Source organism: Leucopleurus acutus (assembly GCF_964270905.1).
Source record: "Leucopleurus acutus genome assembly, chromosome: 1".
In the NCBI taxonomy this organism is placed as follows: Eukaryota; Metazoa; Chordata; class Mammalia; order Artiodactyla; family Delphinidae; genus Leucopleurus; species Leucopleurus acutus.
Genome location: NC_139142.1, coordinates 178,667,886 through 178,695,414, shown reverse-complemented (window position 1 = coordinate 178,695,414; position 27,529 = coordinate 178,667,886). Strand labels below are relative to the sequence as shown.

Below are 27,529 nucleotides of genomic sequence, written 5' to 3'. Positions count from 1 at the left end.
CTTGGAAAAGTGAAAAGCATTTCTAAAACTACCTCAATTGCCACTTACAGCTCATTGGTCGGACACATGGCCACCCCTAGTTCCACATTAGAGGTTCATTTTTTCCGGCCTTTAGAATAGAGGCCTAGGAATGAAAGGAGGAGCTTGGGAATAGGTGCTGGGCTATGCAGTGTCTGCCACAGCCAACCTTTTTGGCTCCCCACGAAGTATACATTGATCATCCCGTACATACACTTGAAAAGCACTCACCCCATCGTGAGGAAGACGACTCCGGTCTCTTGCTGTTGACTCCAGTCCAGTCTCTGGGTGATGTGTTTTCTCCATCAGGTCAAATGTGGCTCTCCATGCTGCGCAGCTATAGCTAGAAAGCCAGGCCATCTGCCCTGGACACAGTACCCAACACACGAAGGCTGGAAAGGACCAGGACACCGGCACATGCCAGGCCTGAATGAACAAGGACCTTACCTGGATGGTCTTTGATCTGAGCTCTTTGTTTTATAGCAGCTGGTCTCCGGCTGTCCAGTCCCTCCCATACCTCAGTGGCTACTATCTTGGGGCAATTCAAACCATCACTTGAAGTGGGAAAGCAACACCTTTAACCCCGTTTTGCAAGACCACAATCTCCAGTCTAAACTGCTGAGGCTGCTGCTGGACCCGTTGGTTGAGTCTTAGTTCTGGTAGGTTTTCCCAAACCAGCAGGACTCTAACTGTGGAACTCTCAACTGACTCGGAAGGCTGCAGGCAGAGAAAGCTTCTCTGGGTGAGGCTGTATTTCTTCTTCACTCTGCTTTCGAACCAGCTCCCTTTAGTCTGATTTGATGGTACTCCCGCAGGACTTCGCAGCCTGTGTGTGTCCCGTGTCCTGTGATGCTGCTTCCCACGTATGGCTTGTTTAATCCTCCTGACAACCCTAAGAAGTGGGTATGATTATCACTTCCATTTTCAGCAGAGGCACCTGGTCACACAGCGAGTGAGCAGAACCAGGGTTTGACGCCATGCGACCTGGCACCAATACCACAGCTGCCTAAGAGGTGACCAGCCCAAGCCAACGCCCTGCAGATTTCCCCATCCTTCCCCTCAACGTCAGTCTTGTCTGGACCCTAAAGTACAGTAACAGTTTGGCAAAATGTTTTGCCACCAAATAACTAGGTTCATCAACTTTTCACCAACTAACCTAGGACGGTAGGCCCTCCATTCTCCATCTTTTAGGATCTGTCGTTTGCAATTCCAGATATCAACTTTTTTTTTTATCAGTTCTTGGTTGCAAATGAGAGAATTCACTCTGGCTTGTTTAAGCAGAAAAAGATTTTACAAACAAAAACAAAACCTAGGTAGCAAATGGAATCTCCAGACAGGAAGGCCCCAGTCAAGTTTGGAGGCTTTTACATAAAGAAAGAAAACTCCCACACCACACCTAGAAATTGCTCCAAAGCCTACCCTTCCACACAAGTGGCGCCACCTCAAGACATGCCACTATGGGATAAGGTCTCTGCCACCACCGTCCCTAAGGCTAAACAACGCTGGGCCTACTCTTGCCAGTGTGAGGATAGCTGACGGGAAGAGCCCAGGGCTGAACCCCTGGCCCTGCTGCCAGACAGGCTGGGAAAGCAAGTTCAGAGTCTCTACCTCAGGGAGGCGGTAGAATGCGGGGGACCCCCAACCACAGGAAGGGCTTTCAGATCACAGGCGGGCCCAGAATGACAAATGTCTATTACACAGAACCTTTCTAGTTATATTGTAGCTTCATTAATTTTCAATTTACACTGAAAATTTTCCATTGAAGTTACTTTGAATTTTAGTTAATATTGAAAATTAATTTCAAATTTCTCAAGCACTACATTGCAGATTTTAAATGATTCTAATGTTGGAAATTCACTGCAAGTAATGTACTAAGTGATTACTGCCATCATGAATAATTTAATAATTAGAGAGACTGGGGAGAAAGATATTCACTAAGTTGTACCCATGCTAATAAAAATCAAAGTAGTGCAGTCACTTGCATTTCTGTGGTTGATCATGAGAATGTTGGGAAAATCCACCTAAATGCAAATAAACAATGATGTTATTATAAAGCATAACAATAATAATGCAGGTATCAAAGGGGTTGGAACTTAAACTTTAAAACATTAGGGTTTATACAAATTAAACTAAGTCATCATAATAAATACTTAGCGTGAGCACATTTAGGTACCGGTAAGCCCAAGCCAGGCGCCATCACTGGTATTCTGGAGCTAAGTCCGCAGGTAGACCTGTTCTCGTTTCAGGCTGGCTGTTGATTCTCACATCCTACAAAATTCTGTCCAATTATGTAATTCTTCTACCTTATATTCTTTAACCCAAATTTATTTCAGGGTATGTGCACTTTTATTTCAAAAGCAGAGTCTTAATTCACTTTTACTCAGTAAAATAATACCACAAAAGAGAAAATGTTATTCTTTTATTTATGTTAAATAAAAACATGAGAAAATCCTTTTTTAAAAAGGGTCAGAATATTCCTTATGTCTCCAAACCAAGTCCATGGATGCAAAGAAATGCTGAGTACTTTCCTCCCCCGCAGGGTCACAAGACGCTCTCATGTCATAAAGACCTAAAGAGACAACACAGGCGCACGTCCCGCAGCTGCCGCTTCAGGTAAGTCACATGCAACATTTGGGCAAGCAAGGAACAGAACACAGGCACAAGTATATTCTGGAAACACTTCCTGCTCTGGCCAATGAACCGTAGTGCCAAACATTTTTATCTGTTTTGTTTTGGGCCCTGCTAAATGTTTGAGCCACATACACCACTGCACTTCAATGATACAATTTTTCACAATTCCATAATTATATTAATCGCCAGTACAGTTTAAGTAACTGATGTGGCTGAATTTTATACATTTTAAAATTATGTATGAGAACTAACACTACTGCAAATTTTGCCAGTAGAAATGTGACCCCAGGGAACCACCATTTCCAAAACATAATCGGGCACACATTTACAATGTACCTGCGAGGTTTTGAATTAACCGGTGACTTCTGATCTACGCTAAAGACTAGGCTTGAATATCTGAAAACAAAGGCTATATTCATGATTTCTATACCCAAATACCCCTAAATCCATCACATACTCTATAGTCTGACTTAGCTTAACCGAAAATGATTCATCCAAACAGGTCATGGTAGGCTCACAATTCTTCAACCTTAGTTTAGGTCATAAAGAGTTTTTTCTACGACTGGAGTCAATAAGAAGAATTTCTCTGTTAGAGAAAGCAGAAATTTTCACCTCTGGCAGACTGCCAAGATGATACTTTATTATAGAATTTATGAAGCTACAGTTTAGTAACTTGCAGGTTTTATTAAAATGAATCAAAAAAAAAAAAGAAAGAAAGAAAAGCAAAGGGTAACACAACCCCATATCCCAAAACTTTCTAGATTTTTTTAGTGCAAGAAATGCCGTATCACTGAAGCACTTGAGAATTATCATGAAATCCTAGCAAAAAATGTAATCACCTCAGAAGTGGTAATAAAAAAGAGAAACAACCAGAGAGGCACACAGATCGTTTTTTTGTTTGTTTTTTTTTTAAAGGATTTTTATACTATATTAAAAAACCACAAAATAAAAAAGGGATCAGTCAACATATATCTTAGAAGTCCTTCCAGAGTCTCTGTACCCACAGCCATGCAGGCTGCCTGTCGCCTTGCTCTCCTCTGCTCAGTCTGTGGCTTGTTGAAGGATCCTTGGAGATGACTCAGGCTCTAGTTCTTACAATCACACTTGTTCTGCCAAATCCAAGACCCTGAATTTATCCAAATTGTAGAAACATGCTTTGACCACCCGTCCACCAAAATACCTCCCATTCAGATCAACAACAGCTAAAAGGCAAACAAAAAGACAGTCAGTTAAGGCAGGTATTCCATCAGACATTACAAGAACATATTTAATTACAAAGATTAAGATCACAAATTCAACTTTTTAATTCTTTATAGTTAGCTGTACAACTTACCTTTAATTGCTGATTCAACCCTCTCAAATTCTAAAAATATTCGTACTGCTTCATCATCAGGGGCACCAGGAATCTGGAAAAGAAATGAAAGTATAGTAGGTAAAGATATCATCGGAGATATCACTGAATGTGAGTTTTCTCCCATAAATGATTTTTAACAGAGTAAGTATTCCAATTATCATCATATACAGATAAGCAATGGTCAAATACCAAGGAAATAAGTATAATTCATTCATCATCAAAATCTGCTGAAGGTCCGTTGATGACAGGTCTTGTGTTAAGTGCTGGAACACACAGCCAGGCAGGACCTTTGGAGGTCCTATGCCATCTGACACATAAACAAATAATTATGCAGTCAACAGACAGCAACATGATATGGAGGAGAAGCTGAAGTGAGCAGAAATGAAGGCAAAAAGACCCGTATGCATTATAACCGTCTTTCATACGAGGCCAAGCTCCTTGGTGGAGCTTTCTAGCCCCGCTTCCATAGTCCCACTGCCACTGTATAAGCGCGGCTCCTGCTAACCCCCACTACGCCCAACCACTCCATTTTGCAGCCCTCCTCGGTCTCCCAGAAGCCGTGACCCTAGTCTGAACACCCGTTCTCTCCTACCCACTCATTCCAAAGCTTCGCTCACATCTGATACTGTTCACAAAGCCTCCTCTAACTATCCTGTGTGGATCTAATCCTTCTCTCACCTCCTGTACTTATAAGTCAACATTACAGAGTCTAGCAACTGAATGTTCTCTAATTTCACGTGTTTGTTTTGTGGTTTCTTCAACTGAACGTTATCACCAAGAGCACAGAATGTGTTTCCCCACCCACAAGGCTCTCAATGCAGTACTGGGTATGTGGGAGGCACTAACAAAACACCTGCCAAATGAATGAGACCAGAGGCACGTCCAAGTCACTAAACTACTGAGCACAGTCATCAAGTCTAAACCTCAGTCACAAAATGAAATGTTTCTTCACCAAATAAAATTTGAAGTCCTTCTTGTGTTTATGTTTGAAATTGTAATAACTGAGTAAAAGCAGTGTTAACTAACCAACATCTGTCACCTTCTATAGTATGACAATATGTTACTTATAGCACACTCTGTCTCTATAGAAAATGTTTTGTAGTCTATCAATTATAACTTGGGTTTATAAACATCAAAAGAAACCCCTCTTACTTCAAATATCACACATTTTCCAACTTTGCCATATTTTTCACACTCTTCCTTGGTTTCAACTTCCAAGTCTTCGTCTACCTCTCCTGCACCAACCATGTTCTATAAACAAAAATAAATACATAAATTCCACTGTGAAATATAATTTACAAATATGTAAAAGAGATGTATAAATAACTTTTTTCCATGATGGCAAACGTTCCTAATCCCAAATGACACGAAGAAAATCTTCATCCCTGAAATACCCCAAAGTTGGTATTAAAAAATATATAAAAAATAAAAGTATACATTAAGCTTCATAAAGAGTTATAAGAGCAACTGTGCAAGCATCAAAATATATAAACCAAGTTGAACTTCTAACAATTTCAAATATTTTAAAGTAATTACTCACTGTAGTCTTAAATACTGTGTTTAGCGAAGAAGCATTAGCGAAAAAGGAATCTAAAAATCAGTCTTATATGGAGTCTATCCAAAAGTGTCATTTTCAGTTTTCTTTAACTGTTCTGTCATGGGGGGGGGGGGCCTGCAAGCATGCAGGGACAGGTCAAGGTGGAGTAACACAATTCAAAGAGAGCAAACAGGTTTCCTCCTTCTGCGTCTTACCCTTAGTAGGACCACTTTAGTAGGACACTTAAGTATTTCAGTTAATGGATTTGAATCTGACTTCTTGGCTGCATCTGTAAGAAAACATTATCAGACATAGACATGTTACAGCACTGAGTCCAAGTTACAATGAATAATTTAATTTCAATAGCAATCCCCACTATCTATGTCCTAGAGCCATCTATAAGCATCCACACAGTCTCTCAGCAAAAATGCAGCCTTATCTGGCTGAAAGCATCACTTTGCTTTGGTATAATTTTTACCATAATTTCTAGAACTTTTTAATATCCCCAGTTACCTGCATTTTTGCTCAGCTCGCTTCCTAAAGGGCTCACAGGGCACAGTGATCACAACCCTCAGAGGTGAGTCTTGGCTCAGGCAGTGGCCGAAGGTCCCCAGCCCAGTGTAACAAGCAGTTAACTAGCCAGCCCCTAGCTGACCAATTTCAGACACTCCCACAAAGCCGGGTGACTGTTGGTTTTCGGTTCTAGCCTGTGAGGCTCACTGCTGCTTCCTAAAGCTGTGCGTCGACAGGGCTCCCAGAAAAGTTCTCTCCCTTCTTTAGGAAAAGGTGTTCAGCTAAGCTCAAAACCACTCAGTTCCACTTAAAATGCTAAGTCATGTTTGCCTCATTCCAATACGCCCTCACTACAGAACAGACTGTAACAATCAAATGAAAATAAAACACCAAGTAGGCATCACCTACCAGTAGACTGCAAAATAACATTAGTCTCACAGAGCGATCAGTCAGAAAGAAAATTAGGATGAAAGGGCAGAAAAAAGAAAAGAGCAGAGAACCTTACAGGATGGAGATGTAGCAGACAGAATCACCGATATACTGTGTATGGCTCTGTCTTGCTATAAAAACATAACCATGGTTTTATCAATTGTAACAAGGCTCTCTGCTACTAGAAGCAGGCATGACATGATTTTCTGGAGTCCTATTCATTTCTGCCAAAGTCTCTTGTCTTCTTTTTCTTCCATGGGCGTTCCTATCTGTCTGCGTGTTCTGAACTATTTGTAAAACAGGCCTCAGGATTCAGTTTCCACAAGGCAGAGCTGGAATGCATCACAATCAGGATGGCCTGCCTCCACCCTGCTCACCCCCAGGGACCCACCTTTCTCAGTGGCGTCGCCCACGATGATCTTGCCTCCCCGCTTGCTGGTCTTCTCCACTGACAGCGCTGTGCTCAAGCCCTGTTCGTGCTTCCCGAGACCCTGGCCTTCCCGGAAGCCGTACTTCTGCATGATTTTATGTGCTACTGTGCCACTGTGGGGAGGAAAAAGGGAAAGGTACTTGCACTCAACGTCATCAACTACAGCATAATTGGATTTTACATCACAGTAATCTCCTTCTGGAAAGAGAAAGTGTAAATTGCACAAGGGCTTCGATGAGGTCACATATAATTACCAACAGGCCATGAGATGGAAGCTGTGAAATGTTCAGGAGAAAGATAAAAAGTGAATGCTGAAAGCCTGGGCATCCTGAGATTACCCCTGAGATGAGGGGAACACTAGTTCCCCTAGTGAGATTTCCCCAGGGCCTGTTAGAAAACACTAGACTTCCTGTGTGCTCCAGTATCTGCTCTGCTACAGGGCTCATAACCAGTTTATTTTAAAGTGAGCCTGTCAAAAAATATGTATGGTTTCACATAATGAAGATGATTGCATTTTTCTAAATAGTACAGCAGAGTTTCCAATGACTGACTTCATACGTGAAAGGACACTTAGGGACCATCTATTTCAGAGCTAGAAATGAAGAAACTGAGGCCCAGATGGGCTGACGAGCTTAAGGCTAACTGAAAGCAAAGCAAGACACCACGTGAGAATTATTTCTGTAGGAGTTAATGGTAGGATTGAAAGTGTAACCCACCACTCCGGATTCTTAGTCCACTGCTCTTCCTCTAATCCCATGACAGTTTTCAAACTGCACCGTGAGGAGCCTCATGGGTCTCAAGGGTGCCCCTACTGACCAGTGCTACTTAGGGCTTAAATCACAAAACGCTGCTTCAACCAGAACTTCAACCAGAACTGTACCTACAGTATTTCATGTATGTAATTTCCTTAGAACAAGCTGTTCTAGGGCTAAAAAGACTGAAAACTGATGAACTGTACTACACTGTATCTTCCTTAGGCATAAAGGTTTAATTCCTGTTTAAAGGGGATTCAGCAAAAAGTCAATTCTTACCAGCAAAAGGTCAATTTTTTCATTAGAAGAAAAAAACAAACAAAACCACCCCAATGGCTTCACGTCTGTCCCCCTCTAGCATACACTCTAGGGCAGGCTTTCTGCAGTGAGGGAAATGTTCTCCATCTACACTGCCCAGTACAGTAGCTGTTAGCCTGGTGAGCACTTGAGACTAGTGTGACTAAAGAAATACATGTTAAATTCTATTCACTTTCAATTAATTTAACAGCCACGTGTGGCTAGTAGCTACCACAGAGAGCAGCACAGGTCTAGAAGACGGACACAAGATGAGAAACTCCAAATCCTCCTGCAGTGTGCAAACCCTATGGTGGAGGACCCACCTCCTCCAACTCTGACTAGCCCAGCTCCGAGGACGCTAAGGATCAAAGCACGTGCACACAGGCGAGGGCAGACCAGTGTCACTACTACAATCACAGCATTGCCACCAGAGGCAGTCCTTCTAGAGGACACAGAACAAAAAAGGACTTTAGTGCAACGCTGCTTCACCCGACAACCCCTCAGAGCATGAGAGAACAGAGTAAACAACATAAAACACTCTTTTAACCAAAACGCATGCCAAATCCCGTGAGACTCAAAATCCACAAGCCCCACCTGGAAGTCAACCTTAAAACTGATTTTCATACACCAACAAATTTCTAATTATAGTTAGAACGACTGAGAGTTTTTAGACCAAAGGTATAGAACCATGACCTTAAAGCAAAGGTCATTTTATCAAAAAAAAAAATGTCATTCATCTTTTGGACATAGCGTAAGTCAGCTCTAATTCATATGACCTATTTGCAAATGTTATGAAAACAAATATAATGATCACAAACTATTCTTAACTAGAGAATATAATGTTCAGCATTTAAATCTTTCAAAATTTCCATTAGAAAGCTTTATGTTTTGTACAAAACATAACAGTGTCATGCTGGGATACCCTCCATGTGACTTGAACCCTGATCCTCAAGAAGGAGGCTGTGTGACTGAGCGCACTGAGCATCTCCCCATAAACCCCAAAAAGGCCCCATCCCAAAACATGCTGCACCTCCTGGAAGGGCTGACGGTGCCTCCCATTCGGCCCCGCCCTCCCTGCACCTGCCGAGGTGAGAGCACCCGGACCATTACCCCATGTTGGCGAGGAAGGAGTTGCCGGGGCCAGTCGGGGATCTGGGTCTGTCTTGTTCCTCGTACACTGGGGGAGGGATAGCAGCTTTGGAAGACTGTGAGCGAGGTCTTGAATCCTCTTCATAAGGAAAGTCTCGGGGTACTGTTGGATGAAAATAAAATAGGTTTACCAAAATGTGACAAAACAATTCTGAACCGCACTTGGACCTTCCGTATGTTCCAGGAGATACGATCAACCCCTCTTTTGACTCCCATAGCATCCTGTGTACCTGTCTTAAGACGCTCATCTTACGATCTTATTATCCTGGCAGACAATAAAGGTCTTTGAGGTTAGGGACCATATGCCAGTTCAGTGATCTGTAACCCTAGCTACACATTAGAATCAACAAGGAAGCTTGTTGATCCAGATGCCTGGGCCCCACTCCCAGAGACTGGTTTCAACTGGGGTTTATGGTTCGTCAGGTATTTTCACACAAAAGGTATTTAACAATTTTTTAATTACCTTCTTTATAAAAAGGTACCATTCATGGTGCAACAGGTATTAAAAAGCACGAGGGATGACTATATGTTCTTGGGGTAGTTTAGGTATGGTCCAACCCAGAGGGCAGGAAGATGAGCTTCATGACTCCTCAAAGTCTAACTCCAACCCCAAATTCTAGAACAGATCACTGGGAGAAGACTGGGCAATCTGAGTAAACGCACACAACCTGTGCACTGACCTAACCCAGGAAGGTGCTGCCACCTTGTGGAGGGTCACAAATTTAACAGCCCCTAGACCACTGAGCACAAAAACTCAGCTACTGTTTGTTTTTTACCTAACTCCAAATAACGAAATGCTGGAGAAGACAAAATGAATTATTTTTAAAAACAAACAAAAAAAGCATCTCACAAGAGAAAAACCCACGCCTCAGAGCCTGGTATTAAACTTAAGGGGTGGAAGGGAGCACTTGGCTGAGGGTTAGAGCAAGGACCGGTTTCCAGCCATTTCCCTGCACTCAGGACACCTGGCTGATTCCAGCTAAGACTTCCCACAACTGGGTTAAAGATGTGTATCTGAACAGAGAGGGGAAGAAACAGGTACGTACACTCTTTGTCTTTCTCTACAAGAGAAGTGGGTGGTGCGATGGCAGCTCCGCCCATACCTGCAGAAAACAGAAATTCCACCAATTAAAGGAGGGAAAGCGTTTCAGATGCCGGATCCTCAGGAATGTGACACAGGCCACCTGTCACATCACACCACCCTCCAAAGAAAGAAGCAGGAAGGGATGCTACTCCATCCCTCCCACTAACATCTGAAGACTTCAGTATCTGAATCCAGGATCAAAAATACAGAAGTAGGTTATCACTGCTTCCATTTTCCAGATGAGAAAATGATCCCGGGAGAGTGAACAGGCAGGGACAAAATGAAACCCAGCTCCCTGTGAGGCCAGAGCATCCCCCACAAGACAGCACCCTTCTTTCCAGGATGCAGACCACTGGGACTGAACACCTATTTGGAAGTGCCAGTACTTCTGGTTACAATCTGTTTCGTGTTGTCACCATTCCTGCTCATGTTTCCTGGACAGAGAATGGTGGACACGAACAAACCAAAGTAGACTCCATTTTCTTTCAGACAACCAGAGGGAAAGTATGAGCAGAGAACATAAGGAATTTTTCACTAGGGAGAAGTGCTAACATATGTATTATAACCTCATCATCAATGAAACACTCCAAAAAAATCGATACAATGTAAAGAGACCAATTACAAAACCATGCTGCACCAGCACACAGTGTTTCACAAAAGAAATCCCCCAAAGCCAGTGTATATGCATAATGATTAACAGGCCTAGACTAGAAAAAATACTTACAGAGAAATATGAGTCTTAATAAAACTTCCATGTCTTCTGACATACCTATTATCATTTTTCACCTTGCCACTAAGACCTAAGTGATTATTAACTGATTCTGAAAAGATCAGCTCCAATGAGTTTAGTATACAAAATTCAGGTTGTTTACTGAAAATTTGCTACTAATCATGTTAAAATATGACCATCAATATGTTAACAGCAGTACACATAACGGATATTAACACCATTACTTCCCTAATATTAGATTATATCGTTCCTGCTAATGTTCCAAAAAAAAAAAAAAATGTCCTCAGTATAGAAGGCACACCTCACAAAAAAGGGTAGTTGATTTGTAAGTTGGAAAGATGAAACCAAGAAATATTCAACCTATGTACTGGATTCTAAAACAAGTTAATAAATCAGGCATTTGCTGATTAGGAAGATAATGAATCTGAAATGTTAACATAATGCCTGACACACAGAGCACACTCAAATGTTAACTCTATTCCTCCACAGAAAAACAATGCAGTGTCTGATAGTGCTCAGCATGCAGTAAGCCTTTTTTCAGTTGAGGTATAATTGACATGTAATATATTGGTTTCAGGTGTACAACATAATGATTTGATATTTGTACATATTGTGAGATGATCACAACAAAAAGTCTAGTTAACATCTGTCACCACATAGTTACAAAAATTTTTTCTTGTGTTGAGAACTTTTAGGATCTACTCTCTTAGCCAACTTTCAAATATGCAATTATTTTATCCCCAAAATGTAATGGCCTAAAACAATAAACATTATGTAAAAAAATCCAAAACTCTGCAATTATTTGTATTATTAACATAGTGACCATGCTGTACATTACAATCTTGTGATTCATTTTGTAACTGGAAGTTTGTACCTTTTGACCCTCTTCACCCATTTCTCCCAGCTCCCCACAACCCCTGCCTCTGGTAACCACCAATCTGTTTTCTGTATCTATGAGCTTGGTTCTTTGTTGTTGTGCAGTAAGTATTCTATAAATCTGTGTAACTCATATCTGCATTGAAAGAGTAAGAATTCTAAATTAGTACAGACCCACTCCTTTCCAACTCATTTAGTATTTTAAAGTTTAACCTAAGCCCTGAAAAGCCTTGGCTGTACAATGGGAAGACCAAGCTTGCCAAACTGCTGGTCATAACACAGAGTTCATGTATGTGGAAATACACTCCAGCTTCATGATAACATTCTTCTTAGGTCTCATGGTAAAGGTGACCACATCGCAATGAGGTTTTCAGGTAAAGAAAGATCTTGGTTAGATGCACAATGGACCCACTTCATACACAACGCTATTCCCACCTGTCCACTATAACAAGGACTATCACAGTTATCTGAGTTGTGTGGTACAAAGTTGTGTGGTGTAAAGGAGGTAATCCATCAGAGTGCTTAGAACAGTGCCTGGTATCTAGGAGACAGGAAGATTTCAATTTCTCATTTAAATCTCAATCTGTCAACCAAAGTGGTGAACTAAATCCAGGAAATCCCAGCAATCAAACATGATGAAGCTAGATAAATAGCATTCCATTCTCTCAAGAATGAACACTGCTTAGCTATCTAGTGATCACTAAGAATTTGGCTCTAACACAACTACAATGCTGCTCTTAGAGACCTCTTAGAGATGGAAGAGGTCTTACGAAGCACCTAGTTCAAATGCTTGTCTCCCTGCTCCCCGTACGACACTGAAAGAAACCAGCATCTAGGGAAGCTCAGTCATGCGTGTTAGTGGCAAAGGTTCTGGAAATGAGTGCCTTGACTCTCCATTCAGTGCTGTTCTTAACGGAAATGTAGCTGGATACAGAGAACAGGTTGGTCCGACTGTGCTGAGGGTAAAGACGAGAGTGGGCATGTATTTTAAGGTATGCTCCAAGTGTCCAACAAGTAAATGTTTGAAAGACTGTACGTGAAAACAATGTAAATTTACACTGTCATGAACATGTGGGTTGCTGAGATTCTGGAGAGAAAATTACCCAAATCAGTGTCAGATGAACCAGTTATGAAATTGAATATGAAACGGTGGAACTGCACCACGTTTGAAACATAGTATCTGTGTTCATGCCTTACTTCTCTTCCTCCTCTCTCGCTCATAATCTTCATCTTCATCAGAATCTGGATCTGGTCGCCTGGAAAACCCACTAGCTTCATGTCTGTCTTTACGCCTCCTGTGATAAGAGCAAACAAATGTTCACCACAGATGAACCAATTCAGAGATGTGAACTCAAGGATGTCACCTTGACTTTTTTTTGGGGGGGGGGGCGGTGGGGCATGCAAACTGGTTAAAGACTAAAGTAGCAAAAGTATGAGAAGTGAGAAAAATCCAGAAGATAAACCGAACAAATTTAAGAGGTATATGAATATAAATAGCAAGAAAAAAGTTTCCTTGATATTTACCTCTTTCAATTTTAAAGCATATCAACAATAGGCAATAGTTAATTAAATAATTTTGATTCTCTAGAACATGCTTTCACTTCATGAAGTGATTCAATAAATAATAATATATTAATATTTTATATAACTATTTAACAATTAATAGTATTTTTAAAAGAAGAAATGCAAATAAATCCTTGTTGCCCATACTTTCAAAAAACATAAAAGATGTATGAGTTTTTAAAAACTCCATCTGGCTCAAAAACAGCAAAAGTTAAGAATAACATTTTAAATACTTTAAGCAGTTATGACGCTAGCAGAGTCACAGCATAAGGAAAAACCCTATTATTCAACATCACTTTGTACGTCATTTCTCCAAGAACTCACCCAAAACGTATACTGTAAGTTTTCTGCAACTGTATATGAAATTTGCTCTGGAGTTTGTTTTCGTGCTGGGATGTAACGACCACACATTGTTAACAACAACCTGACTCCTCCTGACAACTGCTCAGACCAACCAGGAAACTCACTCAGCCTTACAGACAGCACTAAAGTTCATTCACCAACATCTGAACGACCATTTCAAACGTAGAGCACCTCCACATCCGCACGAGGCCTTACTTTTCTCTCTCTTCTATTTCCTTCTGTCTTTCCAGCTCCCGCTGTCTCTGTCGCTCTTCTCTTTGGCGCTTCACAACTTTCTCATAATCATTAGGAAACATGGGATCATATTCATCAGCTAGGGGAATCAAAACTTCTCCTGCAGAAAACCCACTGGGAACCGGGTCCTGAGGAAGGGAAAAATGACAAAGTAAGTATCATCCTCTGTCCTGGAATTTTATTCACAGAATTAAGGTCAAAAAATACGAGGGCTAGGAGGGGCCCTGAAGACCACCTGTCTGCCTCTGCTTTACAGATGAGGGAGCAGATGCCCGAGGAGGTTCAGGGACTTGACGCGGCCACACACCTAGCAGCAGAACATGACCAAGAATTTCACCTCTCAGTTCAGTACTAATTCCATAAATACCCTACAGCACTTTCCTGGAAGTCTTAAACAAGCTGCCACTACCTAAAATTTTAAGCAATAAATTTGATTATAGCAAACACAGAATACTTATATATATCTCTGAAAACTTAAAATATGAAACAACTCATGAATAACACATTCTTATAGTCATTTAATAGAATAACTTTAGATTCTGATTACATGGAGACATGACATATTAAAATTAAAAAAAGAAAAAAAAAGTAAAAAGCATCCTCTTGGGTTTTGTGAAATCCTCTGGAATGCACACCCTCCCCAGTCATCTGCATCTCAGGCCTGAGTCTGCACAAGTGGAGGTAACTCCCTTCACATCATCATTCATTTTTTAAGGTCCACTAAGTCAGGTTCAGATGACAACATTTTGTATTTCTCTTCTGTACATTTAGAAACTGGGGCTACTCTTTGAGAGAAAAAGAGGTAGTAGCCTTAACAAAGAAATCGGAAAAACAAAAGGCAGACAGCACACAGTCAACTAGAAACACACAACGAGAAGGGGGCTTTGCCCTAGGCTCGTGGTCTTGATCTCCATGGTTCTCGTAAGCCCTGACCTACTGCGTGGTCTCACGTTCCTAAACCTCCATACTTCCTTCTGTTAGTTTTCCTAGCATGATGCCTCCTTATTGTCTGTAAAAGTAAGATGCCTTCCCTGGTCTCCGCAGATCCCCCAAATGAGCACAGGTCAGTGTCCCCGAGCGCCCACTCTGCACCTCTTTCAGGAGGAGCATGCCCAGCACTGCCAAAGGCAGGAAGGTTGTTTGTAAAAGGTACTTTATATATGAACACAAAACTGGCATGATAAAGAGAGCTTATGCTCATCATCAATGGATCTAAATCCAACAATTCCTGGATTACACTGTGCAATTTGATGTTTTTTCATCATAAAACAAACACTTCATGGTTTCCTTACACCTAAAACTCAAAAAACACTTTGATTTGATGAATAAAAGAAATTAGAAAAGTAACTGTAATCACCTCCCAGGCCCTATCACTGGAAATCTTACAAAAATCTATTTAATGCAGGGCTCTCAAAGGGCAGTTATTCATTTGTGTTCACATAAAAGACATTTTAGAAACACAAAAGCGGGCTTCCCTGGTGGCGCAGTGGTTGAGAGTCCGCCTGCCGATGCAGAGGACACGGGTTTGTGTCCCGGTCCGGGAAGATCCCACATGCCGCGGAGCGGCTGGGCCCGTGAGCCATGGCCGCTGAACCTGTGCGTCCGGAGCCTGTGCTCCGCAATGGGAGAGGCCACAGCAGTGAGAGGCCCGCGTACCGCAAAAAAAACCCAAAAACAAACCAAAAAAACCCACAAAAGCACATGAACGACATTTCCTTTCAGTTATTAGTAAGATAAGAGAAGCTAACAGTGAGCCCCTCGATTTACAGAACACTGCCATCACAAAGTTTCTAACTCGGAGACCAGACTGTCAGCATGAAGGTTAATTTTCTGTCATTTCAATATTTGACAGCAAACAACTTTTACTGTATAAACCCTGCTTAAGTTCAACAATGAGCCATCCTTCTCTAAATGCTATAAAGAATAAAGCACCTTGCTTGATTTTAAAAGCCTGAATGTTAATACCCAATGCTGGGGAGGGTAGGAAAAACCCAAACGCTCACATGTTACAAGTGATACTATTTACTGATACAACTCTGCCGGAAACAAGCTGGCGCTAAATAAATTGCCCACAAAAGTGACTGATCTCCTAATGTCACCTCAGGAAATCTATCCTAAGAAAATAATTTTAAATGCATAGAAAGCACTCTGCAGAGGTGTTCACTAGAGGTCTACTGGTTCTACAGTTAGGAAATAGGTGTGTAAATCACCATACACATTCACCTGATGGGAATGCTTTACAATTAAAAATTGGCTATGCAGCAAGAAGGAAAATGCTTACTAATTAAATTTGGCAGTGATATTATAGGTTCTAGAGCCAATATACAATCACAGAAGATGATTAACCAGTTTTTCATTAGATGTAGCAAGAAAAAATTAGGCAAAGAATTTGTGGGAAAAAATGTTGAATGACTAAGAATCCTCAGAAAATTTCCACTGTGGGGTGCCTTTCCCTCTGGACAGACTATCAGCCTTGCAGGAGCAGGACCACTTCCTCTGGTCAAGAAACCCCACCAAGAGCTTCACAGCAAACCCACACAGGGGAATATTGTGAAGTCAATAAAATGATCATATGGTCCTAGACTTTTTGACACAGATGGACACTCACAATATATTAAGTGAGAAATGCAAGTCAGAGAACAGAAGGTGGAGAAGGTGAAGGATAGAAAGCTATTCCAAAATACAAAGTTTTTAAATTCTGGAGGGTAGGACCAAAGTCATTTATTTTTCTTTTTGCCTACCTCCAGTTTCTGATTTTTCTATAATTAACTACTGTATTTTAAACAGATGAATGTTTTAAACTTGATAAAACTAAAGTAAACATTAAATTGAAAATGATACTGCCTAGAGTGCAAGGCCTACTGAGGAGGTGTGTTCAGAGTGGTGTGTAAAGCGCAGCCTGTGGAAAGCAGGAGGCCCACCCAGCTGGGGGTGGGGAGTGTACCTTGAGGCCCGCCGCCACGTGCGGCGGGGTGTCCACGATCTGCCGCTCGTCTGAAGAGCCACCTCGCTTCAGGTCGATTACTGGGGCAAGGACCGTACTTTGTTTTGTCCTCTGGCTCTAAAATCATCAAAATATAAGAAAAGTGTACTGAGGCTTCAAATTAAAATTCATACTGTTTGTAACAAAGCTTTTTTTGGACTCTGCAACAAACCTTTCAGATATGAGAAAAACAATCATAACAGCCTTTTAATTCAGTTATTACAATAACCATATACTAGTTTCTTTAGCCCTTTTTTTACAACACAAATTTCCTCCATTTTTGTAAAAGCTTTACAGAAAGCTTGGTCGCTTTTATTTAAATTTGCATATGAAATAATATAAGAAAAAAGCTCTACATTAGATTCTCCGCATTACACTTCAACTAGTGTGGATCTTTCACAAGGAATGGGTATGTTTTTATATCTTGGGCATACACTTGTGGATTAGTATACCTAACCTGTATATCTCTACTATATTTCGACTTCCGCTTTTCTATTTTATCTTCCATGAACCAAGACTGCCCACTAATTATGTCCACTTATAGTCTAACTGAGTTTATGTTATTAAGTATGAGAATTGTTCCTAGGAGTCAGTCACTTTACAAAAGAGAAGACTGAGGCCTTCAAGAATAGAATATATGAAATAGCATTATCATTAGAATGTAAAACCTTATTTATACATCTTATGTCCAAAGCAAAAGTTATGAGAAACGAAGATTTAAAAAATTAGACCAACTTAAAAAAAATTAAAACAAAAAAACAAGACTTGGGCTTCCCTGGTGGCACAGTGGTTAAGAATTCGCCTGCCAATGCAGGCGACACGGGTTCGAGCCCTGGTCTGGGAAGATCCCACATGCCACGGAGCAACTAAACCCGTGTGCCACAACTACTGAGCCTGAGCTCTAGAGCCCACGAGCCACAACTACTGAGCCCGTGTGCCACAACTACTGAAGCCCACACGCCTAGAGCCCATGCTCCGCAACAAGAGAAGCCACTGCAATGAGAAGCCCGCGCACCGCAACAAAGAGAAGCCCCCGCTCGCCACAACTAGAGAAAGCCCACGTGCATCAAGGAAGACCCAACACAGCCAAAAATAAATTAATTTAAAAAAAAAGACTTGTTTTGTTAATCTTTTCATGTGGGATGAAAGTTTGTTTTAAAAAGACAGAATTCTATCTCTTTAAAAAGAAATAGTACTGGCATACAAAATTTAAATCTGGTAATGATATATGAAAAAGACAAAAACTCTAATCAACAGAACTGACAAAACCAATTTAAATTTTAAGACAGTGTTTTCTCTACCTGTGGGTATCCTAATCCTAAAAACCTTTTATAATACTGAGAAATCAAATGTAAACATTTTAATATTAATGATGTAGTGAAGGAAAAAAAAATAATTCCAACTTTAAAAAAATTTATTGTGTGTATTTTCAAACATTAAGGAGAATGATTAATGAACTCATGTCTCTTTAACCTGGCTTCAACAACTACCAACTCGTGGCAAATCTTGTTTCATGTATCCCTGCCTCCCCTGCCAAAGACTGGAGTATTTTAAAGTAAATCCCAGAAATGATATTTCATCTTATCAGTAAATATTTCATCTTACTGGTAAATATGTATCTCTAAAACAGTTCTTCTCAACTTCTTTTTTCATTATTGCCTCCTCCTTCAAGGAACCTTTTAATACATTTTCTTCTCCACCTACGAAATTTTAATACCACAGATACACTACACACCTGTTTATGTATTCTGTGTATATCTGGCCTTTATACATAAGAAGAGCAGGATTTTTTTCACCCCTTAGAACCAATATTTGCCCCATCTGGAGGGGATACAGCCTCCACTGGGGAATCATGTTCTAAAACAACAAGCAAACCATAATACCATTCTCATTCCTAAACGTATTTGATAGGAACATTTTAATATCAAATATCCAGTAGACAATTATGTTTGTTTTTTTAATGTTTTACCTGGTGAATGATTTCAAGGATGTTGCCAACGCCCAACACTACACAACAGAAACAAAAACAATTACCCCAGACTACAAACCCTGAAACGTTCACAACCAACCCCAGCCTTCAGTAACACACACATCATCACAGCTCAGTCAATAACGCAGAGCTTCGTTCTCAAAGTGCCGCTTCCAAACCACCTACAACAAACAGCAGGATTGCTCCCTAAAAATGCAGCCTCCCCAGGCCCCAACCCAGAATCAGGATTTACCAGAGTATCAGGTGTTATATAGCCTTTTAACCAAATTCTCAATCTTGGACAACCAAGATTGACAACCTGCATACTGAAGTTTGACAACCAGCATCATTGCTGGAAACCAAGAGTATGCTTTTCCTCATTCTGATTCCCTGAAACAGTTCTATTCCCAGGAGAAGCGAAATGACCTTCAACACCTATTGCTCTCCCTCCCCCACCCCAGCCTCTCCCCTTACAAATTGAACCCTACATATTCAACAAACCCTACATATTCAGTCAACAAAGAGGCAGAGCAGCAGGTTACTCTTAATCCTTAGGAGGCACCTGCCGGTACACCTCTGCTCTCAAGCTGGGCTTAGCTTCTCTTACCTTTGCCTGAGTGAGAGCTGCCTTCTTCACCTGGAGCTGAGACTGCAGAAGTTTGAAGTTTTTGGACCAGCCTTCCGTTTTTGAGTCACTGGTCTCCACTCCCAGGTCGTCGTACAGGGACATCTTCTCAGTTTAATGCTGAAAGGCAAGAGGGGTAGGGGTTAAAGAATGCAAAAATGTAGTGAAGAATTCCAATCTTCCCATGTTAAAATAATGCAGTATCATGGAACTTCAGAGGTAAGAGGTATCTGAAGAGATCACCTGGTCCAGTAACATTCAGTGACAGAAGCCAAGATGCCTGATATCACCAGTCAGCACCCTGACACAATAAAGCTATATCCATGTACTATTTTTAAAATAAGCCTCTAGAATGAATTTTCCTATATATAAGATCATGTGGTCAAATAATTCACAAATGAAATCCTTCTGTTCTATAGAATGAGATAAGATGGAAGTTCTAGATGCAGGGCATTATTAATTACATATATTCAATTTTTAAAAAACTCTATTTTGTGGCAACAGCAAAAAGTAGAAGCCTTACAAAAACACCTATTACAAGGCTGATTTAGCACAATTAACTACCGTTTTTTTTTTTTTTTGGTGGTGGGTTGTTATCCTTTTATGAAGAAAAAACCGTAATATATGCCCCTAATTAAAGGAAAAAAACAGAAATGACCTCACAGATGTGACAGGAAGGTGGAGGGTTAGATCTTATTAATAACCAGGTTTCCTCATATCCCACCAAGAAGAAATCTGTAATTTTTAATGACACTGATTACAAAGACAGAATCAACAATCTACATGTGAATGATCAATATATACTATCCCTGGCAGAGTAGAGCAACGCAAGAGGATGACAACAACAAAACCAAGAGTTACCACTTACTAAAAGCCTTATCACACACCAAGAGCAGTCCAGGAGGGAAATGGGGACTTTCAGAGAGACACCTGCCCCAGGTTACAGTGGGAAGACCCATCTCAAATGCAGTCAGCAGAACTCCACAGCTCATGCTGGTAAATCCTTACTGCCACCTTTAAAATACCTCAACGTTCTGAAACCCACAAAATGGCTCACTTCTCAAAATAAGAAATCAATCTCTTTCTCACAGATGGAAAGAGGAAAAAAAATTTGATTAAAATCCCTAAACTGCAAAGAAATGCTTAACATGGGTAGTTTCTAACATATGGACACATTCCAAAAGTCTGTCAGTTCCCAGGCTCAGACAGCATTTTGCCACTGAAACTGTGTTATACAAATCCTGTTTTGCCTGCGTCTGTGTCTCAGGAAGAGAAGGTGATATAGATGGGAAGGGAAATACTTAATTTCCCCCCGGGTCACGTCTGACCCCGGGCAAAACTTCGGTCTGTCTGCTCATTTCTCCACCCTTCTGTGCATGGATTCTAAGACCCCAACACCTTGGCCGACCAGGTTCTACTGTGCTTGGGGCTGGGGTGAGGGTGGATGCCGCCTCCCTCCCTCAGTATAGCTGTTCTGGTCCTGAGCAGAAGTCAGCCCCAGTCAACTGCAGTCGCCTTCCACAGTGTCTTCCCTTCTTAATATCTGAACCGCAGACTACCTGAGAGCTCTGTTTTGATTTCTAAATGAAAGGCCCCAAAGCAGCACAGAAGCAGGGTGAATAAAAGCAGAGCCCAGGGTACTGGTGGCTGATTGCTCCAATGAGTCACCTAAAAAAATCAAGGAATGCCTCTACTTTCTCCTCCTCAAGGCTCCTGTGACGACTCACCGGCTCAGGTGACGGCAGCATGGGCAGAGAATTTCCTAGAGAGCACATCCCACCGGGAAACGCTCACTGTCTTCAGTGCCAGACAAAGTGAACTTGGCAACACCTTGTCATGTTAAGCTTGAGACAAGTTCAAGTCACTGAGGCTAAATGGAGGAAAATTAATGACTTCCATTTCTTAACTAAGTATGGCTGAAATTTGACCATGTCTCCAAAGTTCTGTAGGGCATGACCCCGGGGTCCACTTCAGAATCTACAATTTTAATCACAGTCAGTGTAAACTCCATGAAAACCTACATCAGTCTGTGGAGGTCACTGCTCTACCCCCGGACTAAGACCAATGTCCACCCCAGAGCTGAACAGGCAGTTAGGCCGACTGCAGAGTTAACACTCTATTTGCAACCCCCTCCCAGGCCATGGCTTCAGAAATTCCTTGCCCACAATGACTGTGGAAGACAACTGCACCAAAAAGCTTTAGAGGCTGTCATGCGCTTTTCTCCCAGCCTACCTCGTATTCAAAACTAATCCTTCCTCTCTAGATGACACATGTTTAAAGTTTCAGTTTAACCTGAAAAACTCAGAGCAACAGCAAAGGAAAACAACGTTGAGTGTCCAGCTTAGTACAGTGGGCCCGTGAATGACGCAGGTTTGAACTGCACAAGTCCACTTACATGCGGCTTTTTTTCCATAGTAAATACTACAGTGCCACACAATCCGTGGTTGGTTGAATCCACGGATGTGGAACTGTGGATACAGAGGGCCAACTGTACAGTTGTATTTGGATTATCGACTGAGCAGAGGGTGGGTGTCCCTGACCCCTATGTTGCTCAGGGGTCAACTGTAATGTGGTTCTCAAGACACTACTTCAGAAATGACCATGCATCTTTCATCTAACCTAGTTTAATTTTTTGAGACCTCTGCATTCAATTGGTCACCAAACCAAAGCCTAGTAAACAAACTACGGGTTCATTTGTTTTATCTTTCTTTAATCTTATAAAAGCAAGGTAAGACTGACACATTCTGGGAAACAAATATAAACAACGCATTCTGGGAAGTCATAAAGCTAAATTATCAAAATTTGTTTGCAAATCTAACTCCACTTTAATTTTCCCAATATCACTTAATAAGAAATTTGAGAAATTCATTAAAAAAAGTATTTACAAATAACATTGGTGCCATGGAAATAGAGTACCCAAATGCCCACTGAACTCTGAAGGGAAAAGACCAGCTTATTCACTTTTGCAGCTCCAATTTCTGGCACAGAGAAGGCATTTAATAAACAGTTTTGAAATATTAATAATTAAGTAAATTCTATTTCGCCACATGAATCAGCAGTGAAACTACACAATGCCCACAGGCTCCACGAGAAAGTAAAGAGCAGGCAAAAGGTTCTGGAGGTAGATGGTGGTAATAGTCGCACAATGGTACCATGTACTTAAAAATGGCAAATTTTTATGTATATTATATTATGTTATGTATATTTTACCACAATAAAAATTTTTTTAAAAAAGAAAAAAAAGAATAGGTAAAAGGGCGGGGAGAAGCAGCAGTGGGGGAGGGGGTGTGAGGTAACGGGCTGCTGGACATATCCCTGCCAAAAGAGTAAACTGATGCAAACATTTTCCCAATTTCACGGTTACAAAATCAAGCAGCGCAGAGGCTCTCTACCTCCAGCAGAGACCTTCTGGCTAAGAACCCAGTACTTAACAATGTCATCGCTGCTGGTGAGGTTTCACAAGACCACACTTCCTCCGACTCCAGTCTACACTGAAGCTGGCTGTTGACAATTCCACCTGATTCACCTCACTCTGCAAGCTTTGGAAGTCATTGTGCAGCAAAATCTCATGTTCCTTAAAAGTTCCTTGTTTCTGGTCTCAAAACCTTCGAAAACACACTTTAAATATTAGAAACTGATGTCATCTCACCAGCATCTGCTAGTTTTCTTTAACTTGGAGCTTATAAATCAGATCTCCACATCCCAGTAAATGCAGAAGAGCTTTCTTCACTTTTCTCCTTCTCACTGATCTTCAAATTCACAGAAGTGCATTAACCACAGCAATGACACACTTCTATGGCCTGCTTCAATTAATTACTATAATGCTACAAGCACCAGTGAATTCACCACCCAAAACAAGAGACAGGATCTGGACAAGAAATCACACTCAACCCACATGGCCCCCATCCCATTCCACCCAAGTGATCTCCCGGGCCCAGGGGTGAGCAGCAACCTGAACCCCATTCTTATTAGTTCCATGCTTTCCACTTTATAAAGTTACTTTTGGGAATGCACAAATCTGCAGATTCCTATTTTCCATAAAGGCTCTCTTTATCCGTCACAGAACTCCATGATCAGAATAGCTCAGAGGGCCAACACCTCTGTGACACCTTGTTATATTTCTAACTCACAACCTACTCTCTACTGTAAACTGTACAGCAGACAGCACACTTCTTAATAAAGTTCTAAAAATAAAACACTCTCAGTTTAGGTTACTAATGTAATACCCCATATTCCCTAAATATCCTTACTATAGTCAAAACGTCTGTGGCATTTACCCCATAAAATTGTGGAAACTGAGTAGCAGCCTTTAAAAACTCCACCTGTTGCAGGGACACACAGTCCTCACCTACATGAGAATGTGCAGAATTTTGCCCTGATCCAGAATATCCTACTTTCCACCCATCTGCCTGCCTCTAGCAGTAAGTGCCTCCCATGTTTCTCCTTTACTGACTTCTCAAAGAACCTTCTTGATCTGACCTGACTACCCCTCTTCACACTTCTGCCTTTCCTGCAGTTTCCAGAATGCACTAAGGTGCCTCACTTCTGGTACCTTTACATTTATTTCCTTCCTCTTCAGTAAACATTTCCCTCATCTTGCACATCTAACAAAACACCCCCAAGACTCAGTTTCAAGCCTCACTCCTTTTTGGAAGGCTTTCCAGACCCCACTCCGGTCAATCGGATCAACCCAGGCGTGGCTTTTTATGCTCGTTTCCCCGGAAACTAAACTCACAGAGCGTGGGGACAGATTCTTATGCATCTTGCATACACTGTTACTAACACATGGTCTGGGCGAAAAGAAATGCTCAAAAAAAAAAAAAAAAAGCTGGGTGATTGGACATCGAAGCTAAAATACCGCTTTAAAAGGACAAGGACCGAGGTAGTGCTGTAGTCACGTCTTCCTCCACCCGTCCAGATAAAACCCCCGTCCCTGAGAGAAGTCCACACCTGATTCCCCGTTCTGCAGCCTAAGAAGGAAAAGGCTTCCTTCCTTTGCAACCCCGGGCACAGGTGACCCAGGCAGGCCTACGGGATCCAGAGGCCCAGCAACTTTTCCCAAAACACCACCGACGGTAGGGAGAAAAAGCCGCCCTCGGGTCCAGAAGAGATGTGGACAGACAGACGGGAAAGAAGAATGGAAGACTAAGAATGCGAAGGCCCGGCGACCCGAGGCAAATAAAGGAGCGGCGAGGCGCGAAGGGAGACACGGAGGGTCGGCCGGGGCCGGACCGCCTGATGCGAAGACACCGGCGGCTCGGGGACGGCCCGGGACACCAGCCTCTAGCGGCGCGGCCTAAAGCCGCGGCGTCGCGTCCAACGCCACCCGGGGAGGCGCACCCGCCCCGGTCACCGTCTGCCCACCCACCCTTCCGGCCCGCCCAGGGCGCCACTTACCCGGCCCGCCCGGCCGACGCTCCCGGGCCACGGCGGCGCACAGGGGCCGAGGCGCCGCGGACTCGGCGGGCTGGGCGCTCGGCTTCAGCCCCCGACGGCCGGACCTCTCCGGCGCCAACCCCTACGCAGAGCCCGCGGGGCGCGCGGCGGCGCGGAGTCACGGCGTGTGCGGCCGGGAGAGAGGCGCGTTGCTCCTGCGCCGAGGACGGCCCGCTCTTGCGCGCCCCCTACCTGCCGGAGGACCGCGCCTGCACCGCCCCCGCGCCCGCACCGCGCCTACGCCCGCGTCCTTCTCTCCCGCCAAAAGGTGTCGCGGTGGCGCAAGGTTGCGACATTTCAGACTCGGGGAAGCCTAGCAGTGACCGCAGATGGGGAGGAGGAGGACTGGTGCAGGGCTGCAAAGGTCCACTTCAGAACCATTCATCTGTGTGCACAAAGCTGAAGATAAATCACAGTAGGAGAGATGAATGGGGAAACGGCTTTAGAAGAAACGGCCAGGAGCGCTGAATTAAGTGTAGGACTAAGGAAACCATGGATATGAAGTTAGGGTTACAGGAAAGACGTACATGTTATAAAGCCTCACAATTTAAGAATGATATGACAAAAGTTCGGAGAAAAGAGAAAATGGGATTCCGTGTGAATATGATTTTCACATCTATATTTGAAACCATATACAACCCCTGTGTCCCTGTCCTTTGAAGTAAAAGGCTTTTGCTTTAGTCTCCCAGGCTCCCCTGAGTCTCAGAAGCCTGGCTCAAGAGATAATGATTAGGAATGTGAAGATGTAGAAATAAAGAATAGCTATTGGGTCAGAAAACAGGTAACAATTTAGACTATAAATCCGCCACAGAGCGGAATCACCAACTCCCAGTTCCCTTAAAGAAAAAGGTCTGACACACATTCCTAAGTTGTTTTTACAGGAAGCAGACCTCCACCAGATGAAAACTTCTGACTGCAAGCACTTAGACCTTGAAACCGGAAGGTTGATAATGCTGGAAACTTCCCCCTGATTCCAACCAATCCGAGAATTGTGCACAAGCTGATCAGGTACCCTGCAGCCCCCTCCCTCACACTATCTTTAAAACCCCTTCCCTGAAAACCATCAGAGAATTCGGGTCTTTTGAGCATGAGCTGCTAGTTCTCCTTGCTTGGTGCCCTGCAGTAAATGCTGTACTTTCCTTCACCACAACCTGGTACAGTAGATTGGCTTTACTGCACGTGGGCAAGTGGACCCAAGTTTGGTTCAGTAAAATATTTGAGGGTAAAAACATTTCAAGCTAATAAATCAAATAGTCAGCATTTAAATTTACATCTTAGTACAAAGGAACATATGAAGAAAGAATATAATTAACTAAAATCTGGTGATAAAGAAAAGGGAGGAAAAGGGACAAAAGAGAAATATCATAGGGAGTCAGTAGACAATCTAAAGAAATAGATGGTTAAGGACATCATGTAACATTCTAATTATCACTAACCCAGAACTAAAATATAAACCTTTCAAATTTTCAAAACACAGGCACACAACTACAGCAAATCAAACAAAATCACTCATATTTGAAATAGTTGAAAAAGTTGCAAAACAGAAACCATCACAAAACAACATGACAGAACTAAGACCACACATCTTACGGGAATAAATGTAAATGAGTCAAACTTACCTACTTAAAAAAATGCAACTTCAGACTGGAGCACAAACCATAACACAACTCTATGCTGTATACAAGAAAATGCATAAAATAGAGTGATTCTGACAGTTTGAAAATACAAGAATGGAAAAGATATACCAGGAATATGCAAACATAAAGAAATCAGGGATCACAAACTTATTATTACTCAGGGTTGATTTCAGGGCAAAAAACATTAAATGAGGTTAAGAAGGGCATAGGAATATCTATGGAGACAGACCGACTAGGTAAATCCCAGGCTGCCTCTTCACCCAGTCTGTGGCAGGAGGTGAGTAGACCAGATCACAGGAAATGGCACTCATCCCTGGGGTCCAGAGACTGGTGAACAGATGAAATAGATGTGAACAAATGTGTTTGTCCAGGCACTGGGTGAATTTTGGGAAAAGAACCCAAGCTGGGCCCATGATGGTCTGCACACCTATCCACGCAGCCCATCAGCCGGCCAGCCGTTCTCACGGTGCTTCTTTTCTTCTTGTTTTTTATTTTCCAATCTGTTATTTATTTGAATGCAGCTGGAGGACCATACAGGGGGCTGCTCGATAGGCAAGCACTGCCTGATGTTTTAGTCTGTCCTCTTATGTCAAAAGGGATGAGGGAGCTCTCTGGGGTCTCTTTTATAAGGGCACTAATCCCACTTATTAGGGCTTCACCCTCATGACCTCATCACCTCCCAAAAGCCCCACCTCCTAACACCATCACACTGGGAATTAGGATTCAACATATGCATTTTGGGAAGGACAAAGACATTCAGTCTCTAGCACCTGGTATTTTGCACAGTATGTGAGAAGAAGCAAATCCTGTAGAAATCATTTGATAAAGACCTAGTGCTCAAAGGGAAACAGAGAATGGGAGTGATCTGCCACTCAGGGCCTGGACATAAGGAAGTGAATCTTTCCACTCCACATCCTAC

At 42.2% G+C, this 27,529-nt stretch overlaps 1 protein-coding gene across 1 annotated transcript; it reads right to left on the bottom strand.

The window, feature by feature from the left end:
• Positions 1-2,484: 2,484 nt before the first annotated feature.
• RBM17 (RNA binding motif protein 17) lies at positions 2,485-25,071 on the bottom strand. The gene is made up of 12 exons (XM_082844584.1): positions 24,935-25,071; positions 19,520-19,657; positions 16,905-17,021; positions 13,922-14,088; positions 12,998-13,095; positions 10,157-10,213; positions 9,072-9,213; positions 6,874-7,025; positions 5,756-5,829; positions 5,156-5,254; positions 3,983-4,055; positions 2,485-3,851 (listed from the first exon to the last, which is right to left on the bottom strand). The coding sequence occupies exons 2-12, from the start codon at positions 19,640-19,642 to the stop codon at positions 3,748-3,750; spliced, it is 1,206 nt and encodes a 401-aa protein (XP_082700710.1). The 5' UTR covers positions 19,643-19,657; positions 24,935-25,071; the 3' UTR covers positions 2,485-3,747.
• Positions 25,072-27,529: the final 2,458 nt, after the last annotated feature.

Excerpts from the sequence above, each read along its gene's own strand:
- RBM17 (XM_082844584.1), bottom strand. The coding sequence starts at position 19,642 with ATGTCCCTGTACGACGACCTGGGAGTGGAGACCAGTGACTCAAAAACG. Across the intron at positions 17,022-19,519 it reads CAGCTCTCACTCAGGCAAAG|AGCCAGAGGACAAAACAAAG; the intron begins GTAAGAGAAGCT and ends TGATGATTTTAG. Across the intron at positions 5,255-5,755 it reads CTAAAGTGGTCCTACTAAGG|AACATGGTTGGTGCAGGAGA; the intron begins GTAAGACGCAGA and ends TTTTGTTTATAG.